The sequence below is a fragment of the Oryzias latipes genome, chromosome 15 (genome assembly GCF_053564925.1).
Source record: "Oryzias latipes strain Hd-rR chromosome 15, Olatipes_Hd-rR_3.1".
Classification (NCBI taxonomy): Eukaryota; Metazoa; Chordata; class Actinopteri; order Beloniformes; family Adrianichthyidae; genus Oryzias; species Oryzias latipes.
In genome coordinates this window covers 25,052,003-25,075,135 of record NC_136251.1, presented here as the reverse complement: position 1 = coordinate 25,075,135, position 23,133 = coordinate 25,052,003, and the positions used below count along the sequence as shown (strand labels likewise).

The following is a 23,133-nucleotide window of genomic DNA, read 5'->3' as shown; positions in this document are numbered from 1 at the left end:
TGGTGAGAAGTCAATGAGGGTTCTGCTGACTTTGGGCGACAAGATGCCCACTGTTCACCAATCTGTCCCTCAGTGGGAGTTTCCTCCTGAGCCGTATGGTTGTCACACTGATACCCATCTATGACTAAATAAAGATACCTTTGTTTCAAAAGGTTGGTAGATACCAGTGAATGTTCCTCGTTGTTTTTGTCAAAAAAACGTTCAAATCTTCCCGTGCTAATTGAGAAAGAAAAAAAAAGCAATTAGTAGATTTGATCAATAAGAAGTGCTGGAATAAAACAGTCAAGACACAATGAAATTCAAACATCTTTTTTATCAAATCCAGAAAAATACAACTTCTGAAGATAAAGATGCATTATTCTTGGGTTTACCACAAATAAAGCAGGTATTTCTTTCTAATATATACAATCAAAATCTTTAAATAGCAAGTGTAAAGAATAAACATGTTCAAGTCTGATATTCCATGGGAGGTTCTAGATCTGCTGTCGCCTACGTGTTTTTTTTTAAATAATAAAATGGGGGAACGGTTTTGAATGAACAGCTAACTCTCTTAAAGGAAATGACCACAATAAAAAAAATAGAATATCATAACATTGTACTAAAATTGTCCTTTTTTTCTTGACATTACACATATGCAGAAGTATATAGACGTCATGTTCTGAAAACTGGCCGTTAGTGACGATAAAATAACAGAACTGCGACAAAATTCTAGAACCAGTTTGTGAATAATCAAAGGAGGAATTGTCACCCGGTAATGCATCACTAACAGCTGTGGAGCTTTAAAATGAATTTGGAACGTGCAAAATGTTCTTGCAAAGATTTATGAGCCAAATCTCTCAAAGTCACACTTTGAAGTTTAGGCCTTAAAGGTGTCCATTTAAAGAAATAAAGCAGGTAAAATATTCAACACCTAAAGCAGGAATACATCCCAAACAATACAAAGACTAAAACAGATTATGACCTGTTCCAATGAACACTTCAGACCAATTTATGTGCTTATAAGGTTAATGATATGGGAAAGTGGACATTAAAACTAGTCAGGCGCAGTTGGGTCAGAAAATCTTAATGCTATAGGGAGATTAGATTTAGCAGATGAAGCACAGACTGCAAGAAACAAAATCTGTTCTTTGAACACAAGAACGTCAACTGCCTATGACAACAGGGGAGGCAATTCACATTTTGTTTACATTACATTTCATAAATAAGGCACCTGGTCACATCATTCATATATTCACAACATGTTTGGAATACAGGCTGGAGAAACAAACTGCCAAGTTACAGTTAGTAAGGGATCCCTCCTGTCAAGCTCTCAACAGCAAACCATAACGCGCTTTTGTCTAAAACAACTGCTATGTACAAGAGAGCAAACAAATTAAAAATGCTAAATGAAATTTGGGAAAGACGGCACCAAACGCCTGATGTTTGCTTTGCCACCTTTAAAATTGAGCTGAAACCGGTGTTTGTCACCTCCAACCAGGTCCAGGATTGCTACAGCAAAAAGCAACTTGATCTCAAATTAAGATCCTTCTTAGCTGTTCCTGCTGAGAAGGAAATTCACGCAATAACCACGCACATGTATTTGGTCCTTTTAAGTAAATTTCCGAAGACCTGAAGGTGAGCCATCTCCTTATTTTGTCCTGGTGCGCTTTGTGGGGTTCACCAAAGGCTCCTGAGGTCTTTTGGTTCCCACTCTAGTTGCACTAGGTAGCAGCAAGGCGGTTTGACTTCTGGTTGAAGCACCACTTCTTGTAAGGGCGGGTTCATCTGCCTTCTTGATGGCTTTGGGTGGTTTAGTTTTTAAAACCGTGGACTTTGTGTCTATCTTTGAAGAAACACTGGGGCTTAAAGGAGCAGCTGCTTCCATTTTTTTCTGGGATCTAGTGAGTACCTGGTCAAGAGAGGATTGAGCCTTCACATCTGTGTTCTGCTGCAAAGGGCTGTCACCATTTTCCATTCCTTTGACTTCGGCTGCGCTCTGTGGGCACTCTTTTGCTTGGATTTTAACAGAGTTTACTTTATTTGGTGAACCTTTTTCCACTTCTGCTTTGTCTTCTTCACTTTTCTTACTGGTAACCTTGTTTCTTGATGTGTTCACAGGGCTGGGCTCAGGTTCTTTAGAAAGCCCAAGCCGTTGAGAAACTCTCTTTGGCAGCTCGCTCTTAGTTGCATCTCTTGTAACTTTACTACTGCCCTGAGCTTTGACTGCTTTCTCTTGAAGGGAAGGCTTTGCCGATTGGTTTTTAGCCAATATTTTCCTTTTTTCCAACTTTGACTCTTTCACTTGCTTGATACCTGGTCCAACTAATTTCTTCCCCTTCAGGGATGGCTTTACATTTGCCTTGGCAGCAGACTTGGTAGCAGCCAAGGGTTTCAATTTTTTACTCTGCAACATTTTTGAAGCCTCCTTAAGTCTAACAGTGGACTGCTGAACCTGCATCTTCTCTCGGATGTTTGAGTATTTCCTCAAGATTCGGGCACTTGCTGGATTCTTAGATTTTCCAGAAGATTTTTGAGAATCTGGGATTTGAGCACGAGCTTTGGTGGAGGTGCATGGCTTTTCTAGAGTCTGAGTATTGCTGGGGGGTTCAGCTCTCTCCTTCCCTTTTACTCCATTCACTACTTGCTCCAATGCTTTGGCAATGAGCTTCTTACTCTTTGCATTGCTCTTTACGGGGGAAGCAATGGCAAACTTTTTCAAATGTTTCTTTAGGCGTTCAGCCTGCATGCTTGGAAACACCCCTTGTGAGGTTCCAGACACACCGGACGAGCTGTGGAAACACAGCTGAGTTTCTGACGGAAGACGCGTATTGACCTTCTTGACTATGACAAGAGATTTTGTTTCTGTTGACTCCAGGAACCAGCGACAGATGCTGGAGAGGTTAAAACCTTTCATAAATAGCATTTGGACTGGTGAGTATTTCTGCTGTTCCAAAGACTTTGGTTTGCGTGTCCTACGTTTACTTCTCCATATAGCTGCCTGCCTGTCTGCCTTATTTTTGTACTTGACTGTTGGTTGGCCCTCTTTATCCAGTTGCACCCAACCTTTCTGCATTTTGTCATACTTGAGGTTCAAATTTGAAACAAGCTGTTGACCTTCTTCTCCAGTCAGTACTTCAAAGAACTTATTGGGTATTTGTTTTGGGGGCTCATGCTTTGCAACGACAAAGGGCAAGCTGTGGGGCATACATGCAGCAGAAGCTGAAGGAGACTTCATCTGAGATTTATTTGTCTTAACAGGGCTAGCTAGGTTGCTCTGTCTTGCAGTATCAGTAAGAGCACTGGCGGGAGATGCAAGGGATCTTTGTGACCTCAAAGTGGATTTTTTGCTGTTTGCTGGTTGTGATTGAGAAACAGACTGAGGAAACATTTCAGGTTTTATGGTCTCACTCCTCAGCGGCATTCTTCTTGGTTTGTTTGAGGTGGAGGAACTGCTGTCCTCTCCACTTATAGATCTGTCCTCTATAAAATCTGTGTTTTTCTTCTGAATCAAAGTGTCATTTCCCTCTGAATCCTTCTGCAAACTACGTCTACTTCTTAACGGCATTGACTGCGTTTGAACTTCAGTCTTTACGGAGCTCTGATTTTCTATTGAATTCGGTTTGTGACTATCAAGCTGTTTTTTCCCCTCCTCCTCCTTCCTGCACTCAACAACTTTTGCAGATCTTAACTTTTGTTTGGTCTCAAATCCTTTTGCTTGTTCTTTCCGCTGCACCTCTTCTGAGGTTACTTCTATTGGCTGTGCGCCAACATCCGTTTTAGGACATTCTGGGACTGTGTTTTGTTGGTAATCTTCAGAGGTTAAGGGTCCAGATGAACAGCTCAAAGATGGTGTAGTAACAGGAAGTGAATCAGGAAGGAGCAAGGAAGGAAGCTGGTCTGCAGGTGGTAGAATAAGGGTAGAAAGTTTTGGGGGGGGGATAGTTAGGATAACACTTGAATTGGTCTGTGGTGCTAAAGTTCCACTTTCCTTTTGACTGGATGATCTAAGCTGACGTTTAGACTTGGTACTTTGACCCAGATCGGTTAACTGATCAGGAAGCACAGGTAAGATGTAATTATCTCTCTGAATAGACTTTTGTCTAAGGATTTGTTTACTTCTTAACAAAGGTGCAGATACTTTAGTTGATGATGCATCAGAAGATGAATCTGTAACTTGCTGAGTTGTAGAAGTTCCCTTTAAAGAATTGACAAGTACAGTAGATTCAGGTGAACTGCTCTCTCGTTTCTTTTTTTCCACATCCGATTCATGTTTAGAGTTAGCCAAACTATTGTTGGACACATTCTGCCCAGACTTTACAGGACTGTTAGAAGGTGAGGTGGGGTTGCTACCTCCTCTGTGACGCAGGCTTCTGTCAGAAGAAGATATGGGCCGACCATTAACATAACCTACTATACTGGATTCTGATTGTGTTAACTGCTGAATTTTGGAAGTCTTTTTCCTACGCCAAGGTGGCAACTCCTTCAAGAGAGAATCAAGTGTCTTTGAAGCCACATCAGAGTTCTCTACGCTATCTTTACTCTCTAAGGGTAGATCACCATCAACATTTTCTGGTGTTGTCATTTCTTTTTCTTCTATTTCATGCTCTACTGCATTTGGCACAGAGACTTTTTCTGCATCTTCAGTGGTGTCCTGATGTAGCTGTGCCTCAGGTTCAAGTTTCTGAGACTGGCCATCTGCCATGTTCTCCCCTTCATCTTTCTCAGTGTTTTCCTCAACTTGAATTTCTGCTGATGGATCACTATTCTGCTGAAGCATAGACTCAATGTTTACTTGTTCATCTGATGGGTTGGGGGGCTCAGTGGCATCTGTGGTAACCTTCTCTAACAGTTCCACTCCTGTTTCTGCTGCTGTTTGCTCAGAAATTTGATCTACAATCTTTCTAGGTTCTATCAATTTCTCTTTTGCAACTTCAGTTGGATGCTGACCGACACCGTTACTTTCTGGTGCTGTGTCTGAATCTACAGTTGCTTCCTTCTCTACATCTCTGATCAGATCAGTGACGTTGTTTTCTACTGGGCTCTTTTCAGGAGAAGAAGGACCAGAGGGCGCCTTGGTGTGAAACTGATCAGTCTGACTAGGTTCAACTACTATGCTGTCTACTTTACTATCTGTTGCCACCACACCATCTCCTGGTTCTGGTAGTACGCTCTGATTAGACTCCGTAGAGAGGGTTTGTTGTTCCAGCGTCTCCCTGCATGTTCCCGCAAAAAGCATATTAACATGCGGCACACCTTCGGGCTTAGAAAGCATTTGCTTCGGAGTGACTAAAGTGATCAACTCTGGCATTGGATTAGGACAGTTTCCCCTGCCAGCCAATGTCCGAACCGTTTTTAACTCCCAGATTTCATCTGAATACATGTGTCCTCTGGTGCTTTTTCTGGCATTCCGACGAGGGAGAAGGCCACGTCGCTTTTCCTTAAAACACTCTGTAATTGGTTTGTCAATAAAAACAATGTCACAGTGGCCCAAATCTGGGTCAACCACTGCTCTGCAGTCTCTGGATTGATGTTCAGATGATGTCCTGATAGTTTTCCTGGCAGTCCTAGCAGAATCTGAAGGAATGGTCATGTGAACTGAAATTAAGTTTGCTTGTGTTTTTTTCGTATGTCCGAGATCCTCTCTGTGCTTAGCTTGATGCATTAAACTCGTCTGATTGTGTCTTCTCACAGAGGAACTGAGTCTGGCACTTTGTGTCTCTGCTCTGTTGGATGAATTCAAGCTGCACTTGCTCTCCTCCGTGGCATCAGATTGAGAAGACAAGTTGGCATTGAGAACACACGACACTTTCTTGCCCGCAGCATTTTTGGTCATTATTTTCATTTTAAGAGGTGCATGATCACTGGAACTGCTTTGCTCTCCATCTGTTGAATTATTGAAGGGAGTCCCCGCAGGTTGGTTACTCCCTGATACAGGGCTAGCAGTTAGTGATGTTTTAAGGGACAAGGCTTTCTCTGGAATCTTGTTTGTTGCATAGCTACTTGGTATAGAATGGACGTCTGCTTTGGGAGTAGATTCATTGGGTAACGTTACCTCAGGGCATGACTTTTCCGGCGTGACTGTGGAAGAAGCAGTTTCATGGCAGCCTGAGGTTTTGTTAGAGGCTTTCTGTGCATTGGTGGACGAATGGGCTTTGACTTCCATCTGAAGAAAACCAATGGCTTCTACTATCTGCCGTTGATGGTGCAGACAGAGTTTGGTCATAAACTTTTTCAGCGTGGAGGTGGACTGCAGATCTTTCGTCACTTGAAAGTCTTGAGACTCACTGTGAAAACAAGGATGAGAAAAAGTTATTGTACTGTAACTTCACATTTTTTTCTTGTAAACTTTAGGAAAAACTTGTTTGCACACAAACAATATGGGCAGCAACATTTGCTTGGGGGGGATAAATAAATAAATAAATAAAACACACATGAATACTTTTATTTTGAAATCACTGCATATTTATTTATTAGGAGTTACATTAATACATTCTTTAAAAATGACATTTAGACATTAAGTAATACAAAAGCGACAGCAACGTGCAAATGATATTTGGCAAAAACGTTACCATTTCAAAATATTGGTAAACTAAATCATTGTTTTGATTTTTTTCAGATCCTTTCCATTTTAACTGCTGATCATTTTTAAGAAGTGCAATTTTATATGACAAAAAGCATTGTTATAGTAAAGAAAAGATTTGTAATGTACATATTCTCATTACCATTCTGCACTGCAGAATACCACAATAACTGTGACTTAAAATGTTTGAACCACCTAAAGAAATAGGCTGGTAGGTGTAAGAAATAAAAAATATTACGACTGTTGACCAAATTAGAAAAATGCTACTTTCTAAAGATACATGTCACACAGTCTTCGTTAATATCTGTATTGAGGTTTTATGTTGATACCTGTTAAAAGTTTAAAACAAGTGTATAATATGAATGTTGTCGTTTTTAACTCGACACCAAATAATTAGGAAATATTAAATGTCTTTAACTTCTAAAGGAAAAAATTTCATAGATATAAAACAAAGCTTAACTTGGTAAAGTTGAGCTTTAGAAAGTTTATTTTACATCCCTGCATGTAGGGGAGGTATGAAGTGAAGTACCTGAAGATGTAAAAATGTTAAATCCTTGAAAGTTCAATTAGCTCTTTTATAAAAAGATATCTCTAATTTATTTCAACTGAACTAACAAACCACCATTCGGTATACTAGATTATGGCTGGTTATTAATAAACATGAGCATCTTATCCAACTTTTTTTCTATATTAACTTTATACACAACACATTAACTTTACACACAACAAATTAACTCACAACACAACACAATAGCTCACAACACAACACAGTAACTCACAACACAACACATTAACTCACAACACAACACATTAACTCACAACACAACACAATAACTCACAACACAACACATTAACTCACAACACAATAACTCATGGCCCAGAAGGGTCACAACACAACACATTAACTTACCTCACAACACATTAACTCACAACGGAAGTAAAGCAGCAATTGAAGTGCTTTTATTCTGAAATTTCTACTGGGCTGAGCAGCTAACTACCTAACAGAAAGTAATGTCACAGTGAGCTGTGGAGGGAGCACGTTATTGCTACAAGAGAAGCTAGCAGCAGTGTTGCCAGAAACTTTGTCTTTACTACGGTTCTCCTTCCTCTAAACACACACAATATGAACACACACTCCTCCCTCCGCTCTGACACCCCCCTCTGTCGCTGCACGCGCGCTCCTCTCCTCTCCTTTTTTCTGCTCCGTCCTGTGTGTGCGTGCCGTGTGTGTTTGGGACTGCACGTGCCTGTGTGAGAGGACAGAGCGGAAAAAAGGAGAGGAGAGGAGCGCGCGTGCAGCTCCCTCCACAGCTCACTGTGACATTACTTTCTGTTAGGTAGTTAGCTGCTCAGCCCAGTAGAAATTTCAGAATAAAAGCACTTCAATTGCTGCTTTACTTCCGTTGTGAGTTAATGTGTTGTGAGGTAAGTTAATGTGTTGTGTTGTGACCCTTCTGGGCCATGAGTTAATGTGTTGTGTTGTGAGTTAATGTGTTGTGAGTTATTGTGTTGTGTTGTGAGTTAATGTGTTGTGTTGTGAGTTATTGTGTTGTGTTGTGAGTTATTGTGTTGTGTTGTGAGTTATTGTGTTGTGAGTTAATGTGTTGTGTGTTAAGTTAATGTGTTGTGTTTAAAGTTAATGTGTTGTGTGTAAAGTTAATGTGTTGTGTGTAAAGTTAGTGTGTTGTGTGTAAAGTTAGTGTGTTGTGTATAAAGTTAATGTGTTGTGTTGTGACCCTTCTGGGCCACCGTACAAAGTGTCTTTTGACAGAAAAAAATTAATAAAAGAGGATTTTAAAACATAAATATAGGCATTTTAATTACAGAAATGCAGTTACAGTTTTGAGAGTACACTGGTTTAACAGCATTTGATGGTCGCAGATAATTCTCTTAACCTATTAATGACATATCAACATGTGTTCAATTAGTCCAATCATGCAAAACGTTTTGTCTACAATTTTAACTGTATGATATAAAAAAAATACTGAAACAGCAAACATGTGTTCCAGAGCTGCATAATATGATATTTGAAAACCCAGCCAATGGTTCACGTATTTATCAATTAAAATTAAAGCGAGCACTTATAGAGCATTTAAATTAATCTATTTCTCAACTAGCCTTTAACAATCTTATGTTACTTTAAGGCATTTGCTGATAAAATATATCAGTGACTTTCACTTCAGAAATTGATCTTAAACACAAGAAAATTAAACAAATGTTTTTCCAATTATCCTTGGAATTAAATTGTCTTTTGTTTAGGAACAAAAAAATGACGTGTTGAGAGACAAAACAAGCCTTTGTTATTGCTAAACATTAAGATTAGATCCTGAATGTCTTCATGTGAAGGCCAAAACAAAAAGGAACAGTTTAAATATAAAAATGACTTACTGTATTCATTTAAAAAAGAATGCTTTAAAATGTACTATGGTTAAACCTAAACATAGCACCTAACTCATTACAATAGACTTAAGTATGAAGAAGCTGCTACATGAGAAACTGCAACACTGAAAAAATAAAGGTTAAAAGTTTAAACCGGATCCTTTTTTCCTGAGAGGTAGCTAACCAATTGGTTTGTTACATTAGAAAGTTATGTACTGAAAACTCTGCTGTGAAGTAAAACAGACTTTTATCAAAATATCAATGTTTTAAAGCTGTTGGTAGCTTTTCACCAGAAGGTACTATATTACTACATTTTGCAAATGTGCTAAAAAAAAAAAAAAGTATTTTTCTAAACTAAAAATTCATTTTTGAAATTTATAAAGTTTGTTTAAACAACATAATCCATAAATGGTAAAGAAAAAAAAAGGGTAGAGGGCATCTTTACTTAGGGTTAATGCAGTACTTCAAATGTTAGTTTTTCATGTTTGACGACCTCTTCCTGCTGATTGTATTAATTTTAGGGGTGTTTAGGTGTGCTTTAGCAATAAATCAAAGCACTGCTTTCTAGAAAATAAAAAAGGCATACAGTAAATATGATAATGCACCGTGAGGTGTCCTGCTGAACAAGGCCAAGTTAGAATTCCAGGCAAAAGTTCTACACAAAAGCTAGACAAACGCGTCCCTAAGCAGCTACGGGTTTCCATTTAAAACCACTTCAGTCGCACCACAAAAAGTTCCTAAAACAGATTTCAAGAAAACTGGATGAACCTGAGCTTTGATGAACACATAAATAACTTCAGTTTTACTGTTAAAGATTAAATAAAAAGAACACATGTACGTTTTTACTTTTATCACACTATGATTTCTAAACAACTACTTATGTAACTATATTAAATAGTCAAAAACAGGCCCCAACTCTAAAATGATTATTATTATTAAATCTTAATTTTAGAGCACATTTGCATTGAAGTTCAACTGGAAAAGGAGGCTTTTTGGTTAATCAACATAAAATAAGAAAATGTCTGCAAAAAAAAATTTAAGCAGGGCCTAAACTTCTGCCTTCCTCTCGTTTTACATCAATAGTTAATACATATTTATATCTGATGGCTGCAGGAGCTGTGCAACTCTGCTGTTAAGCAACTGTGAACAATAGGTTGTGAGGAAGAAGTTAGGTTAAGAGGGAAAAGTTAAGAGTAATATAAGTAGTTAGAAAAAAAAATACAATTATAAATATCAATTATTAAATAAATATCAAATACATTATTTTTAAATTATAAGAGTGCACCTTAACCACAGATGTGTATTTCCCCAACAGTGCAGAGAAGCTGTCATTAAGTTCATACATGAAATGTTTATGTTAAAGTGGTCAGTTTTATGTTGTCCTTTCAGAAGACAGTACTTGGAGAAGACACACAGGGGCGCTACATACCAAGTCTTAGTTGAAACTATAAGTGTGAGGGCTATTGTTAAAGATGTGTCCCACAATGGGGAGGATCGGGCCTCTCTCTCTTCAGATGCTTTTACTTCAATCTTGGACACAATATGGGAGCATTCCCTCTTCTGTGGGCTGGGAAACACCTTGCTTCTCCACCAGGCTAATCAGCTTTGTTTTCTTTTTTGGGGGATGTTTCAAGGTCCCCAGACGCTCCTTAACTTTGTATTCCAGGGTGCTGTGTGGAATTCCATAGACTGACTGGGCTTTAGACACACTCATTTTCCCACCCATTACCTCAGCTATGGCCTCTTCCAGAAGTTCCAGGTTATACTGTCTGTATCTCCCTCGTTTCTTCCTTGGCTGCTTGTTACCCATGTCATATTCTGAATGACTACTCCCATGGTTTTGAAGCTCAACAGGTAAAGGGCAAACATTCTTCTCTAGACCGGAGCCATTGGAGGTCCCGCTGTGCTGGGTCTGTATCTGTTGGGGTAGAACAGAACAGAGCTTCTGTCCAAAATCTCTCTGACAGAGGGATCCTGAGTATTTGTGGGACATGAAGTCCAGTCCTGAGGCAAATACTCGCACTTGGGGAATTTTCAGATGGTAACATGATGTTTGAGAGAGGGACAGTTCTTGACCCTTGCATGGTTCCTTAGGTACATGTTGGATGGAAGGTGACTTTGTCAAAAGTCCACCAGTTTCTAATAACCTGGGTATGTCATTAAGGTGCTCTGTCCCTTCTGTGCCATTTCTAACTTGGATTAGTTTTAAAAACCCCAGACGAGCTTTGGAATCCTCAGTAGACGTGTTTCTGGACAGAGCCAACTCTGGATCGCTCTCCACATCAGGCTCTTCCTTGATGTGCACTGAGTATGACAGGGGTGAGGTAGGCTTAGAACAGGAGGAGTGGCCGAAATTCAACATCCTGCTCCCATCCTTTAGGTCCCTCATAACCAGCCCGACTTGTCCGTCCGCCCTCAAGGATCCCCTGATTAGATGGAAGGAAATTGGATGTAAGCAGAGCTTCCACAGTGGCCTTTTTCTTTTCTAAAGGAGGATGGGTTGGGAGTGGGGGTGGGGGGGTTGGCCACTCCTTTATCTTATAGTTTTGGTTTAGAAAAAGCACAAAACTGTACAAAAGTCTGCAAGTCTTAAGATACAAGTTTTTTGGTTTTGCAAATGTAGCTATACAAAGAACAACAAAATATAGAATAAAAAAGAAACAGTAAAAGTAAAACAACAAAAGTAAAAACTTTTTACAGGTTTAAATACGTCTCCAAACACAGAGAAAGAATGGATTTCCTGTTTCTGCAGTCGTTATAAAAGTGGAATTTAGACAGGGAAGACAAAAAAAATGTAGAACACCAATGACTGATTCAAATACAGCCATCAACACTTTGTGTGACGTTACCACTGAACAAGCAACAGCAATAAACTACGGTAGTAAACCAGGAATGGGTTTTTATGAGAACAAACAAGCCAAGAGGAAATCATTACATCACACTCATGTACAGAGATGCGTCAAATAAACCCGTCATGCTCAAAAGGGGATTGAAAATCAGATGTACAACACCTGAAATGTATCGATAGGCTCCTGGCAGACAAAGATAATGCACTAATTTGAATAAAAAATAAAGAGTAAAAATAAAGAAAATTATAGAAAAATTTTTATTTAATAGTCATAAAACCAAACTTTATAATACACCTGTTTAATAAATAAACTTTTTTTTATATTGAAATCAAATAGTAAAAATGCCAAATACATCCACATGATTAGAGGCCTTTTCCCACTGACAGAGAAAAGGTTTCTTTTTTGATTTTTTTTCCTATATCAGGTCAAATAGCACTGGTATTAAGTCATTTGATTTTCTTTTGGTTTTTGAGAGAAAATAATTATCCATGCAAAAACTTAAGTTTTATGATAAATTAGAGCAAAAAGGGAAAAAAAGGAAACTTAGTTTTCATTCAGAATAGATAATCGTACCAATTTCCCACAATTTCATCTGAAGTTATTATGAGTTACTATGGTTTATAGAGATGATAATTAGAAACCCAATATTCTTCAGCAGATCACTGACAATCAAAACAAACTAACAATACATCAAAAATTATCAATAGAATAAAAGCACTCAACTCTAAAACCAGACATGGCAACAAAAAGGCAGGACGATGCAGATTCATATTCATAAAAATAATTTTTTTTAAAGCTTCTTCTATTTTTTTCTGTCAGAGATGAACTCTGATGAGTGAAAATCCACAAATTTTGTATTTACTGCTATTTGTTTCTAATCACACCATCAACTGGCCACATGACCTTCTTTTTATGAAATTGATGTTAAAGTTTGGACTTTAGTATAGCACTCTTTTAATTAAGGTCAAAAGAAGTTCGTACCTTTTTAGCACGGATAGAGCTGGTGACAGACAAGGACTGTGGACAGGCCGACTGCTGCTATAGTGTTTCTTTTTTATAGACAGGTCTAGCACTCCATCTGTTAAAAAAGGAGAGTTCCAATATTATGACCTCTAACCAGTTCACCAGCTGTAATAACCTTTGAAGAATTAACATAATGAACACATTCACTCTACCTTGTTCACTGGACTCTGCAGGGTTTTTTTTGATGGTAAGGTCAAGAGGAGCGTCCTGGTCAGCCATGAGGAGCTTGCTTAGGACGGGGTTCTGGTTGGGCGCTGTCTCGGTGGCTAAAGCAGCAGGGCTGGTGGGAGGCGGAGCCCCTGAGAGCAAGGCTTGACCAGGCAGGCTTTGGTCAGTGTGGGGCATTGGGTCTGGGTGACTGTTCTGAGGGCAGCTTGTTTTGGATGTATACTCTCCAGCGAATTGACTAATCATTGTCTGAAGAATCTCTGCAGCCACTATTGGAATGCGAGGGTCCGAGAAACTTGGTATGTCTGAAGGAAAACCAAATATTTTATGTACAAACTTTAAATGCATCTGGAGTGACTTGCTTAACTACTAACAAAGCAGCTTTTGTACATCTCACCGACCTCTTTTTTTAAACAAATTGTTCATTGTTGGTCAGCAAAAATACAACACACGAATGCAACCACAACCTAAAGAAAACAGACTCACCTTTTCTGCAGAAAACTGCATTGAGAAAGTCTTCCGTTTGTTTCTCGAGTTTGCCGATTGCAATCTGATCTTTAACGAGGAGAGGCTTCGCATTTCCTTTAAGTCTGCTCTTATTTACGCCCAGTAAGTGTTCCTGTCGAGTGACAACAACCTTTAAACAATGGCCTTTACACTTAAAAAAAACAACACATACACAGCAATAAAGATTTTAGATTTAAATAGACGAAAACTGAATTTCAGATAATTATGATTCCATTACTATGACACCAGCATTCATAAATAACAAGGACTTCTTTTACATTTAAAGCTGAACACACCACCCAAATAAATATTATAAATGTAAAAAAAAAGAACTCTTACTTTTACTTTACTTCTCCTCAAACAGCAGAACAGGCAGTTTTCGTGGAATGACCAATCCAATGCCACATGCTTAAAATCTGTGGACATAAAGGGAAAAAAAAGATTTGTGGTGCAGTGATTCTTGACAGCAAAACTCTTAAAAAGCAAGACATTCAGTCGAAATAAATACATCAATTTACAAGAGTAAGTGGTAATGAATGTGTTCTGATTTGTATAAGCAAGACCCCCCCACCCCCACATCTCACAGCACACATACTTACTTACGCCATAAACAGTACCTACTATTATCCCAAGAATGTCTTTTATTGTATAACCACGTAAAGAGTCCCTTGCCATTCAAAATGTTAAATTTGTGATCTCCATTGCAAGCGGAAGAATGCATTTTAATCAAGAATGAACTTGCATTGGGTAATATGGTACAAAACACCAGTATTCTAGTAAAATACCAATAAAGAAAAAAAAATGACTCACCCTTAAATAGTTTTAGGTCTTCAACCAGTTCCGGCCCAATCAGACCGTCAAGAATGTTTTGAAAACCTGGAAGAAAAGACATCAGCCTCTAAATATTTAGTTTGAACTGGCAGGTTTACTGGGACTGGGAAAATAAATAAATAAAAAAGTCACAACTCCTCTCTGCTTTCCAACCATGATTACATTGAAATCTGCATCTGGTAAGAACGCTCATTTCTCCAAGTTTTCCTCCAATTACTAAGAAAGAAAAAAATTTGACTGAATTTTTGCAAAGCACTTTAAATTAGGTCCATGTCTGATATGTTCCATACAAACAGAACTCCCTTTGCCTTCCCTTTAAAGAATCCATCCCATATAATAGACTGAATGTGCCCTTCATGAGAAACTTTAAAATCAAATGCAATCTTTTGTCAAGTAAACGTCAGATTAGATCTTCTCAAACAGAAAGAAAAAAAAACTCCAGAGAAAGCATGTTTCAAAGATATGACAGTAAAGGAAAATGTATGAACTGTGGCGTGTTTGTTTAGCATTAACACAAAATGATATCTGGCTCCTGCCCCAGGGTTAGAACAGCCATCCATGACAACTCATGAGCTGAAAGGAGCATTAAAGAGGTCAAAGAGAACATCTGTTAACTGAACTTTATCTCCTAACTAGGTTGTAACATTTAAATTGTATCACTCAAAGACTTAAACGTATCTGACATCTTTTAGCAGAAGGATAGTTCTTAATCAAAGGGAAACAAGAACACACAGCCTAGAGGTATTCATACAATAGATTTTTTTTTTATAAAATGTGTTAAGTTTACAAAAAAAAGAAAAAAAAAAGAAAATCAAACTTCAAAATTACAGCAATTGCATACTTACACTACAGTCATAAAAAAAGAGCCAAAAAAGTAGTGAAAATAGAAATCCCTTAGGAAAGTTTGCTCTAAAAACTCAAAAGTGCTGGACAAGCCGTCAACAGCGGATGCTTTCCTACAAATTCCCCATCCACTTCTCATACTGACCACACATAAAGGGGAGGGAGGGCTGGGAAACATAGAGCATTGCCCGTAGCTCTGTCATGGGTCTGTTTCTGGGTTAGTGCACAAAACTTCAGCTGGAGTTATCCAATCCCATTTCTGAACATTTTCAGAGGCGCGCGTCAAAAACTGGGTCATCCCTTTTCATTTGGAAGAGCTGTAGCATGACATAAAACTAGTCTTCAGTTGAGCGCAATTCAAATTGTGTCATTTTGAAGCACGTACTACGCGTATTGGTTCAAATTCGCTGACTTTAATAAATTAACTACTGTAGTACAAGCCAAATGATGCTAAAGATTCAGGACTGCAATGACACAAAATAATTCAGAGGAACCTTTCTCAACTCAAATTTTACAATCATGAAGTTGATATTACAGCTCTGAAGAACAAAAGACTGTAACTTAGCTGTTCTCACAAAAGCTTTAAATTCATTTAAATAACCATCAAGTTCTTTAAATGTCTTCTTTCTGTTGCTAGGAATTAGTTTCCATGTTTGTGTTTTCCCACTCCACACTTTCAAGGAATGTCTCCAAATTGTTACATTAACAGCACATTCAGTACATTTCAGCAATTGGGAAACATGTCTTACATTATCAAAGTTTCAGATTATAACTGTCAACTTTTTAAATTTGCATTTTTTAAGCTATAAAAACAAGGCAATCCTCAAAAATGAAACCTACACTATTTCAAACAGAAGTTTCACAACATCCCTCTTTTTTTTTTTTTTTTACAAAGTTTATCCATACATTCATATTAGCATGAAAGTCTGAATTTGATGCAACCATGACACGACACTTAACATACATAGACTCCAACAAACAGGTGCTTTCTTTCTTTGATTAGAGGCTGAATACAAACACAAATACTTTTATCTTTTTCAGACAGAGACCTTGGGCCAATCAGAGTGTGACAGCTGAGTCACACTAATTTGAAAGAAATATCCTTGGCTCTAAAGTTCCTGTGACCTCACCAAAACCAAATCCCATTGTTTTACATTAGAAACTGCCTTTCAGCGTCATAGAAACCCAACATGACCTGGGGGGTATTCCAGAAAGCAGGTTATGCGAGTTACCACGGTAAGTTTGAAGCTAAGGAAGTGGATAACCTCAGCTTTCAGTTCCAAAATATTGAGGTATGTTTCAGGGTATGTCAAGTTACCATAGCAACTCATGCTCTAAACATAACCTGGTCTGGAGCAGATTTAGTTGAAGGTTAGTTTGTTTTCAGAGAGGTGAAAGAGCATGGCGTGTCCATTTGAAGATGATTTAGTGGATGAAAAAGCTCAGATAATACTTTTTCCACCATGAAAGGGTAATAAGACCACTTATAGATGTTAGAAAAATAAACTTTTTTACATTGATCTAACTTGATTATTTGCTTCAGTGAAGATAAATCTTTTTTTTTTAGTCCAGTCAGCTTAAAAATAACACGTAGTTATCAGACAGTTATTTTACTTTCATTCAAATTAATTCAATTAAGTAGGTGTAACTTTGGTGCTGCTGTTAGATCGCCATCGCAAGGAATTGTGGGATACCATTCCCTTTGCCTGTCTGGACAGATTTGGGTAGAAGTGTAGGTTGTTGTCTAAATATGTTTAGTTGAAGCTGTTTTACAGTGTTTTGCTGAGTTATTTTACCCTGTTAAGTTTAATTCTTTCTACACCATGAGTGAGAGGGAGGGAGAGGGTGATGAGTTTATGTAGCACCCCTACTGCTCAGTGATGTAATGCTAAAGTCAGAGAAATGGTAAATGATGTCATGTTGCAAACCCCTACTGCTTCATGCATTTTATTGTTATAAAAATGAGAATACCTGCGGTCTCAAACTTAGACATATGAGAGTTCAAGAAGGAAAATAAATTAAGATGGAAAAAAATTGAATTGGAGTAATAAGACATTTACTTAGATAAATATGTAAATTTGAGTTGTAAAAAAAAATATTGAGTTGGATAGACGTAAGGAAGTAGGTTGAATAAATTTAACTCAATCACTTGTTACCAATTGAATGCATTCATTTAAGTTGGATAATATATATATATATATATGCGTCTCAATGAAAATAGAAATGAGATATAAACTCATGCGTTTACTTTGTCCGTTCTTTTTCTCCAAGCAGAAACTCTTTTTGCTGATGCAGCCGTATTACTTTTTTGAAGGGCATATAATCTTCATACGCCGTCATTAAAATCTCAGACTCCGTCTCACTGAAGTATAGCGCTCTCGTTTTTTCTCCACGCATTTCCATGGTGACTCTGGAAATCGGCAATCCATTGAGAATGTCTTTATGTACTTGCCGTGCATGTGTATTAACCCAGGGTTACAAAGTCGAGCGAAATTACGCTAACTCATATCCGGTCTTTTGGAACTGACATACCCATAGTCAGCAAGTTTAGGCGGATTTCAGCCAGAGTTCAGGGTTAAAGTCAGGGTAGTTTAAACATGCTTTCTGGAATACCCCCTTGGCCCTTGTTTTGTTTTTGTTGTGGGAGGTAAAAGATCCTTTAGGTCCTGAGCCTTTTGCATCCTCACTGACGTCTTTAGTAAAGAGTAGATTAGGCAAATTAAATCCAGTGAAGTGTCAGAAGCAATCCATGTTGGTACGTCTGAGCCGCTGATCTGGTCAGACCGCACTTTAGATAGCAGTCAAATAAAAAAGCTGAAGGAATTCAATAATAATTCTACACTTTGTCGACATGACCCTAAATGCTTAAATGTACACTTTAGACTTTAACAATTGTATTTTTTTATGCTTCATCTGCTTTGTTTGTCTTTTTGTATTTCATATGGAGTTTTCCTTCCACTGTAGCAGAAGGAATCAGACATTACCTTCAAGGTAAATATTGTTTAAATCCCTGATCCAATGTTTAAGGGGGAAATGGGCATAAAATGAACCCAACCACCTTTTATGTATCTATGTCGACTCCCAAAAACAAACAAATACAGTTTGTAGAGGAATGCTACACGTAGATTCAAAAACACCTTCATCTTTGTAAATGCAGACTTACAGCAATAAAAAAGAGACGGATGAACATTTATTTAAGAGACAACATTTTAGTAGGATAAAAAAAAAATCTAAATATATAACATTTTCACCTTTGCTAAACCAAAAACAAAAAGAGCAAAATAACCCAACTTCTAGCAAGCAAATCAATCTGTCTATTAAACAAGTGAAAATAGTTGTGTATATTATTATAACATTTACACGATTCACCGTTTTGGCTAATCAGTTTAGAAAAAGACTTTGGTTGTAGGTTTGACTCCCTCAGCCGCTTCACATAATGTCACAACGCTCCCCAAAGGAGTGTTTTACATAGTGAAGTTAACCGAAAAAAGGATGTTTGACTTAAAAAGCACCATCAAACATTTAATCATTTCAAAAACTGGTTACATGTTTTGTAAGCCTATGGAGAACAAAACGACTTTTGTGTGCTAATTTTATAAAAAGGAGCCACAAAACTTCACAACCTCATTTATCCTCCTTCTCCAATTAGCAAACATTAGCATTAATAACTGAAATTCCAAACATTGCTGATTTCATCAGCTGGGTTGCTGCTTTCCAAATTCTTCCAAATCTAGACAGAGCCCACATTTTCAGCAACGCCGTTTGCATCTGGAGGCTGATGATCCATAAACACATGTATGGTGCAAACATTCACACTATTGTTGTCACTGTTCTATGGGACAATTGTGCTTGTCTCTGCCCTGCAGTTTTACTGCTCACGTTCGTTACGAGGACAAAATGTTCATTTCAGAGACAGTGGAGTGGCGGCGGTGGTGGGGCAGTGGCGTGCAACCATGTCCACCAAAAAGCCCAACAAAAGTGTGTCCTTGTTGATGTGGACAGAATATGCCATTCTGCAGAAAGCCAGACTGATACTGTTGTCATGTACCAAGCAGCTTTAGGAATACAACCCAAACACAAGGGGCGTTTGTCAAATTTACACAGGACTCACAAACCAAGCAGTGATCGTAATACAACCAGTTGGACAACTAGCAACCTTTATGTTTGCAGTCAACAACCTCACTGAGATTAATTGAAATCTAACTGTAAATTCTGTATAAACTATGAAGAGCTCAACCACATATCAGGGCACCACGTCCACATGTCAACGCTTTACAAGAACAAAACCCGTCTGAAGTTTAAATGTTTGTTGATGATATACTAATATTCATTTCTAAATGGTTTTATCTAGCTGTTCTGTATAAACTGTTAAGCTTTTTCTAACTGTAAAATCAGACTCTCTCTAAAGGCAAAAGAAGGGAAATTGTTTAAAAAAATGTTTACAAGACATTAAATTCAGACTCAAAATGTCATATTAAGAAACTTAACATGGCAAAGTAAATTCCTGCTAGTTCTACTTACAGGGCTCCAGACTGCGACCAATTGCTCGCATTTTGCGACCAAAATTTGAGAGTGTGCGACTGAATTTTACATCCAGTCGCACATGTGCGACTGGATGTAACATTTGCCTCCCCCACCCTCCGTATTTTTTTTATACATTAAATGTGGAAGGGGCACGTCAATGATCAATGAAATAATCTGAGACGCGAGCGCATACGCACGCAGGCAGACACACAAACTCGCGCACATACTCATGAAACGCGAGCACACACTCTTGCGCGATGCCCGTCTGTGAGGCGGCCACTGCGTGTGAGAAGAATAAGTCACTGTAAGTGGCTAAAATATGTGGAGGGGGCGGGTCCTACAGATATTCGCGCGCGCGTAAACATCTGTGGGAAGGAAACGGAGACAAATATAGTCACAACCTGATATGTGCGTCTGAGCTATGAGCAAGCGAACTATTGATTCGTTCTTCCGGCCTGCGGCTAGTGTACAGCAGGGGTCTCAAACTCGCGGCCCGTGGGCTATTTGGGCCCAAAGATGATATTTTGCGGCCCCCGCCTTAAATGAAAATTTAATGTTACTGCAGCCCGCCAGTTTTAATGAATGACACTTTTTCATTGTCGTGCACGGAGATGACCAACCAATCACAGTGGGGTAAATGACTCTTGGGGGCGGGACAATGACAGGGCTTGAAAGCAGGACACCTTACAGCCCCCTCCCTCCCCGGACCACATTAAGTAGTTCCTTACTTTCCTTTCTAGAACGTATCTATTCGCTCGTAATTTTCTAAATACATGCAGTCCGTGCTGAACTTTTCTCTGGGTCACACAGACCCGGAGGAAGGTTAAGTTTTGGTTACGGTTACGGCGGCGCATCAAACGGTTTTATGCACGGCTGTTACGGCAGCACACCGCTCCCGCGGGAGTCGGGTCAGCTGAGGAGAATAAATGTCCCCCACGTACGTGCGTGACAGCTAACGGGGCTTGAAAACGGGGCTACGTGGGGAAAATGCAACGATAGACGTGTTTGAGATGAACCGGCACCTCGCCTGGATCGTTGGGGAGACCAGGCCGGGGGGGGGGGGGGGGGGGGGGGGGGGGGCGCTGTGGGATAAAGGCGAATCTGCAGCAAGACTAAAGGACAACAGGAAGTTGGAGTTGTCCTAAACATTCAATTTAGTTTTAATATTCCTCTCCCCCTTAGTGTGATCTGTGTTATTATATATTTATTTTACGATTATTTTAATGTTTTGTAATGCATGTAGCCTTTTTTAACGAATTGGTATTTTAAATTATTTTAATTAATCACTCAACTACAAAAACCATCAGGACACATGTCCCATAATGCATTGTTTTGTAGTCTGTAGGGCAGCTTTCAGTCAGTTCAGTTTCCAGCTGTGTCCGGGTAGGTTTGCCCCTTGCTCCCACCCCTTTCTCGCAATATTTTTGTGATGATTGACAGTTGATGTTGGAGCAAAAACAAAAATATATGTCTCACACCAGGTGATCTGCGCAGCGTTGAGTCCACCTGGGTGATCTCAAACACGCTTGTTGTGCATCTTGGCTGCACCTATTTGGTGTCACAAAGATAAATTCCCATCAGTTTTCTTAACTATTTGTACTGTCATGACAGCGATGCTGCTGTCAGTTTACCTGTTGTTGCATTTTCAAAAGTGAAGAATAAAATGTGACACTGAATTAGAAACAGCACATTGTAATTTCTGCATCTATTATTAAAGTATTTATTAGTTATACAGTGGAAATTAGTAGATTTGGTCAGCATGTTGATTTACGGTATGCGCCCCTAAATTTTCTGGTTGTGCCCCTAAAATTTTCAGTTAGGGGCCACTGTGCTCCTAGTGAAAAAAGTTAGTCTGGAGCCCTGACTTAGCTATAAAAGAAAGTTTCACACAACTGTTAAACTTAAAAAAGTGAAACTTTGTTTAAAAAATTATTTAAGTTCAGGTAAAAACAAAAAAAAGATGTTTGCAGTAGCAGAGACACGGGAAATCTTTTCACAAAAATAAATCAAAGGGTTTTAGGAATCATTAATGAATTTTGTGAGAGAAAATCCATTAACATTTATGAAACTAAGGTTTTAAAGCCAGCTCTAGGTATCAAAATAGTACATTTTTTTCCAAAAGGTCTTCCTGCACAATGAGTCATTTAAGGCCCATAATGATTTATAATGCTCACGGTTTTACAGTTATAAAACTGTTTTTAAACACAAAGCAAGTATTCTCCCTTTATATTCATGTTTTGCATCATTCATCTTTGCATGCAAATATATATACTTATTTGCATATTAGACAGAAACCTTCACATTTTTACGGTCAATGCAATACAGATTTTTTACTTTTTTTTTTTTTTTTACAGATAATTAGTTTGAAGTTTGACTCAATTTAACTGTAAATTAAACTTTTGTTTTTACTTCTGCTATACAAGCCTGCATGCTAATTATTTGACAATGTACAACAGTTGTGACAATATTGGTCCTTAAACGCGTCATTGTGTCCAAAAGTTTGCAACTGTAAACTAACCTAATGCAAAAAGTAGTTTTACTGTTCCTAGTTATATAACATAAAAGAAATAAGTCAGGAAAATTACACCTATATTGTAAAATATATATACTATAATGTGGAGGAAGTGAACTGCTGCATTGTTTTGTTGTTCCAAAGAGGTTGTTGAGGTTCCGGAAGTGTTGTCAGAAAAGGAAACTGGACCATCAGCGGGGTCTCAGCTACTTCCTCTACGTTAAACATGCGCGTTCACGAAAAGTAACTTGAGAAAAGGCGAAGAACCCAATTGTTAACCGAGAACATGCCCCGAAGGATGTATATAGCCCTCCCCCACCCAAAAACAAGATATCATCATAGCACGAGAACGCGCATTTCAGTTAAGGGGTCGCTTTAGCCGACGCGACATCCAGTGACACTCCCTTTAATGCAACCGTAGTGCCCTTTAAACAAACTAGCGTTATGGCAGCGCATACTTTCAGCCTTCAGCTGACTCCCACAGACGACATAAATGGCACGGCAACCCCAGAGGCAGCCCAACAGAGTCACCTTTTAAACAGTTCCGGCTGGTTGCCGTGAAAGCGAAACAGTTGAGGACAAAAAAAGTCGCAGGGAGATGCCCTGAGTCAGTGCCGTAATAGATGGTTATTTACACCAACAAATGGCCCGCTAAAGGGCCGCTGAGTTAGCGAAATTGTGAAATGTGTATCTGGCAGAATTCTTACCTACACAATGAATGAGTTTGTGCCGCCACGAATCAAGTTCCTGCCGAAAGCCGCGCCTGTCGATTGTGCCTTGCTGCGTTTCGCAAAGACTCGCCATTTTCTATCGCTCTCCTCTGGCGGGCACCAGCACGGAAAGAGGAAGCGCTGGGCAACGTGAACGCGCACGCTTCACGCAGACAATCGCGTGAAGGGGAATGCCTACATTTTCACTAGAGTACCAAACTAAACACA

General features: G+C 38.8%; 1 protein-coding gene across 3 annotated transcripts; it reads right to left on the bottom strand.

Annotated features, from left to right (window-relative positions):
• Positions 1-293: 293 nt before the first annotated feature.
• Positions 294-23,072, bottom strand: wu:fc17b08 (ligand-dependent corepressor). Of its 3 annotated transcripts, none has more exons than XM_020709597.3 (7): positions 22,903-23,072; positions 14,296-14,361; positions 13,825-13,901; positions 13,465-13,597; positions 12,963-13,283; positions 12,769-12,865; positions 294-6,263 (listed from the first exon to the last, which is right to left on the bottom strand). In XM_020709597.3, exons 1-7 carry the CDS (start codon positions 22,997-22,999, stop codon positions 1,628-1,630), a joined length of 5,427 nt encoding a protein of 1,808 aa, XP_020565256.1. In that variant the 5' UTR covers positions 23,000-23,072; the 3' UTR covers positions 294-1,627. The 3 variants fall into 3 exon arrangements, with proteins under 3 accessions (XP_020565256.1, XP_020565257.1, XP_020565258.1); XM_020709598.3 differs by having other exon boundaries at positions 22,907-23,028; XM_020709599.3 differs by lacking the exon at positions 294-6,263 and adding an exon at positions 8,352-11,364 and having other exon boundaries at positions 22,903-23,059.
• Between the last annotated feature and the right edge of the window lie 61 nt (positions 23,073-23,133).

What these genes read in the sequence shown, in the direction of transcription:
- wu:fc17b08 (XM_020709597.3), bottom strand. Translation starts at nt 22,999, where the DNA reads ATGGCGAGTCTTTGCGAAACGCAGCAAGGCACAATCGACAGGCGCGGC. An exon ending in TGCAGAGTCCAGTGAACAAG is followed by an intron (nt 12,866 to 12,962) that starts GTAGAGTGAATG and finishes CTTTTTTAACAG; the next exon opens with ATGGAGTGCTAGACCTGTCT. An exon ending in GCTCTATCCGTGCTAAAAAG is followed by an intron (nt 6,264 to 12,768) that starts GTACGAACTTCT and finishes TTGTTTTCACAG; the next exon opens with TGAGTCTCAAGACTTTCAAG.